This window comes from Passer montanus, unplaced genomic scaffold (assembly GCF_014805655.1).
Source record: "Passer montanus isolate IOZ18808 unplaced genomic scaffold, ASM1480565v1 scaffold1094, whole genome shotgun sequence".
Lineage (NCBI taxonomy): Eukaryota > Metazoa > Chordata > Aves > Passeriformes > Passeridae > Passer > Passer montanus.
Genome location: NW_024357547.1, coordinates 1,963 through 5,382, shown reverse-complemented (window position 1 = coordinate 5,382; position 3,420 = coordinate 1,963). Strand labels below are relative to the sequence as shown.

General features: G+C 61.0%; 1 protein-coding gene across 1 annotated transcript; it reads right to left on the bottom strand.

Annotated features, from left to right (window-relative positions):
* Window positions 1-43: 43 nt before the first annotated feature.
* Window positions 44-3,125, bottom strand: LOC120509817 (intestinal-type alkaline phosphatase-like; the record flags this gene model as incomplete). The annotated part of the gene is made up of 10 exons (XM_039724928.1): window positions 3,062-3,125; window positions 2,106-2,222; window positions 1,879-1,994; window positions 1,489-1,663; window positions 1,174-1,346; window positions 951-1,085; window positions 790-862; window positions 568-706; window positions 273-481; window positions 44-154 (listed from the first exon to the last, which is right to left on the bottom strand). Coding segments are annotated over exons 1-10 (1,312 nt in total), but the record flags the coding sequence as incomplete, so codon positions are not given.
* Window positions 3,126-3,420: the final 295 nt, after the last annotated feature.

Sequence of the window (3,420 nt, the reverse complement as noted above, 5' to 3'; positions counted from 1 at the left end):
CAGCCCCACCCCACCACCCAGGCCATGGTTTCTTTTTCCTCACTGGCTTTTTCTGGGTCCACATTGGGCCGTTCACCATGTGGGTATCCTGGCCCATTCCCATAGAGGATCGATGTGTAGTTCTTGCCATCAGTGGTTTTCTTTTGGCCCAGAGCTGTGGAAGGGGCAATGGAGGAGGATGAGGAGGAGAATCAGACAAGGAACACCCATATCAACCCTCTGGCCACAGTCAGGGTGCCACAGGCAGTACCCAGGACAGGGCAGAGCCCCACCAAAGATGGAGGAGCCACGCAGGGTGTAGCCCCCAAAGGCGAAGACGTGGGAGTGGTCAGCGGTGATGACGGTGAGGGTCTCAGCCTCGTCTGTCATGGTGCCAGCCCGCTCGATGGCCGTGTCGAACTCCACTGCCTCTGTCAGAGCCTTATGGGCTGCGCCATCGTGGTGGCCATGGTCAATTCTGCCACCTGCAGATGGGCACCCACTGTGAGCTGGGAACCGACAGCACACACATCTCCTACCCCCACCCTACAGCGCCCTGTCACTGGCCCCAGGAGCACGAGCCCCAACTTATCTTCCACAAAGAGGTAGAAGCCTTTGGGGTTCCTGCTCAGGATGGTGATGGCCGCCTCTGTCATCTCAGTGAGTGACGGGTCCAGGGTGGTGTTACGCACCAGGTTGTACTTGGTGTCCACGGGTTCAAAGAGACCTGAGGGTGAATGTGTTGGGGACAACATGAGTGCCTGAGTGTCCCAGTGCCTGTTGGGTTCTGGCACAGGGCTTGTTTGTTACCCATCAAATAATTCACGTTGGGGTCGGCAGCAGCAGCCAGCATCTCTGTCCTGTTCCAGACATAGCGGGCACCCTGTGGGCAAATCCCCCTGGGGGTTAGTGGGTGCCTGGCCCTGTGCCAGGGGCAGTGGGCAGAGGCGTGTCCCTGATGCCTCACGCACCGGCCGTGGCGCCAGCCACTTCTCAATGAGGTTTATCCCATCCTCACGTATCCCATTCTGCCGGCTGTCGGCGGGGTACTCAGGGTCCGGCGTCCCCACGGGGGTCATGTATTTCCGACCACCACCCAGGATCACCTGGAGGGGACGAGGTGGATGAAGAGTTAGTGGGGGTGCCCTAGGCGGGGTCTGTCCCTGCTCTCCTTCTCCCGTGCGCGGCGCTCACGTTGATGTCGACGTTGTGGACCAGCTGCCAGGCGATGTCCGTGCAGCCCTGCAGCCGCGCCTCCTGGGGCATGCTGGCGTCCGCGTACCAGTCCCGGTTCACCACGTGGGCATAGGTTCCCGCGGGCGACGCGTGCTGCACCCGCGTTGTGGTCACGACGCCCACCGCCTTCCCTGCCAAACCCCGCTCATCAGGCCCCACCAAGGGCAGCACAGCGTCCCCACCGCCAAGCTATGGCATCCCCACTGGGGTGAAGCCCCCAGTGTGGCACCCCTTGTTCCCACAGGGTCCCCCCAGCCCTGCATCCCCCCTTACCAGCTTTGCGGGCTCGCTCCATCACTGAGATCACCTCGTTGCCGGCCGTGGTGCTGCACTCTGAGTGGCGGGCGGCCGCACTCACCCCTATGGTCTTGTAGTTGCCCTTCACACCACAGAGGTAGGCTGTTCCTGTCCCCGCGCTGTCAGGGACATGTCTGTCCACGTTGTAGGTCTGTCAGGGATAGAAGGACTCAGGGCAGGGGTCTCCAGTGGGGTGTCCCCCCAGCAGCACCCTGCCACACTCATTCACGCCCCCAGGAACACATGTGGGATGGGGAGCGACCCCATGCACAACATGTGTGCTGCACTGGGCTGCCAGGGCTGCACATATAGGATAACCCTGGCCCCATGCCCAGAATCACCACTTTCCAACAGGCTGGAATTTACCTTCGACAGAGCCACATAGGGAAAAGCATCCAGGGCAAGAGGGGTCTCAGGCCCGAGCTTCCCCTGCTGCTGTGCCTTGAGGATGCGGGTGGCTGTGATGGTGGGGATCCCGAATCCTGGGATGAGAGAGTGTGCTGGTCACATTGTGGACCAGGTGCCCTGCACACATCCCACTCAGCAGAGTACTGGCCATGTCAGCCTGCTTGTTGGGTGCCAGCTGGACTCACCATCCCCAAGGAAAAGGATGAGATTTTTGGCTTCATTTGTCCTGGGCTGGAGTTTTAAGGAGGCATCGATGGCTGCAGCTGCCTGCTTGTACCAGAAGGATGGATTCTCCTCCTCCGCTGGACGGTGCAAACACCCATCAGTCCCAGATCACCAGTGCCTGCATCTAAGGAGGCATCGATGGCTGCAGCTGCCTGCTTGTACCAGAAGGATGGATTCTCCTCCTCCGCTGGACGGTGCAAACACCCATCAGTCCCAGATCACCAGTGCCTGCATCCCTGGGGCGGCCCTGAGGGCTACCCAGACCCCAGGGATACTTGTTCCCTGTGCACTCCCATTCTGGAACCTCCTCTCACTTGGACCGGGTGGTTTGGGAGCTATTTGGGCTGGGGAGAGACCACGCAGGCTTGCACCGACTGCCTGGGCCCAGGGCCCTGGGGCAGGGAACAAGGGGGGACAGCAAAACCAGACATGATGGGGAGATATCTGGTGAGTGGGATAGAGCCAAATCCGTGGTAGGGAGTGCTGATAGAGGATACAGGCGCTTCTCCCAGACCAGCCCCCAGCTCAGAAGCAAGCAAGAACCTGGGGGAACATTGGTTCAAAAACCTGAGAAGGCGGTTCAGCTCATACTTCATGTCCTTGGGCTCGAAAAGACCTGGGGGAGGAGGGTGAGGGGGTCCATGCCCGGGCTGCTTTGTGCCCCTGACGGCACCTCAAGAAAGGGGAGGAGGAAGCATTGCCGGTGGTGCAGGCAGGGATGCTCCTACCCATAAGATGGCTCACAGAGTCATCTCTGACCGCATCCAGGGCAGGGGTAACTAAGCCCTGTTAATTCTTGTTCAGCTGGGCAGCCCCAGCTGCCCTCCCCAGCCCTCGTGGCCAGCCAGGCTGACACCCTGCTTGCCTGGGCACCCACCGCAGCCAGCCAGGCACCCGGCCCCGTCCCTGTCCCCACCTGGAATGACAGCAGTGCTGAGCCCTGCGCAGAGGCAGAGGGTGAGGGATGCCAGGAGCTGCATGCTGAGGTCTGACAGGCCAACGCTGCTGGCAGTGTCTGTAAATCCAGCAGATGTGGGAGGGACTTTGGACAGGGATCAGCCCTAGCAGGGTGTGTGGAGGTGTGTGTCACCACATCTCTGCCGAGTGCAAAGGCCGTGGCCCGGGCTGGTGTCACCTCTTTGGCACAAGGCCCTGTGCCTGCTGGGCACAGATGGGCTTGGGGCACAGACAGATGCAGGGACAGGAGGAAGTGCAGTGCTGGCAGGAGCTCCTGCCTTGGCCATGGTGCTGTGGTGCCAGGCAGGGCAAAGCCCT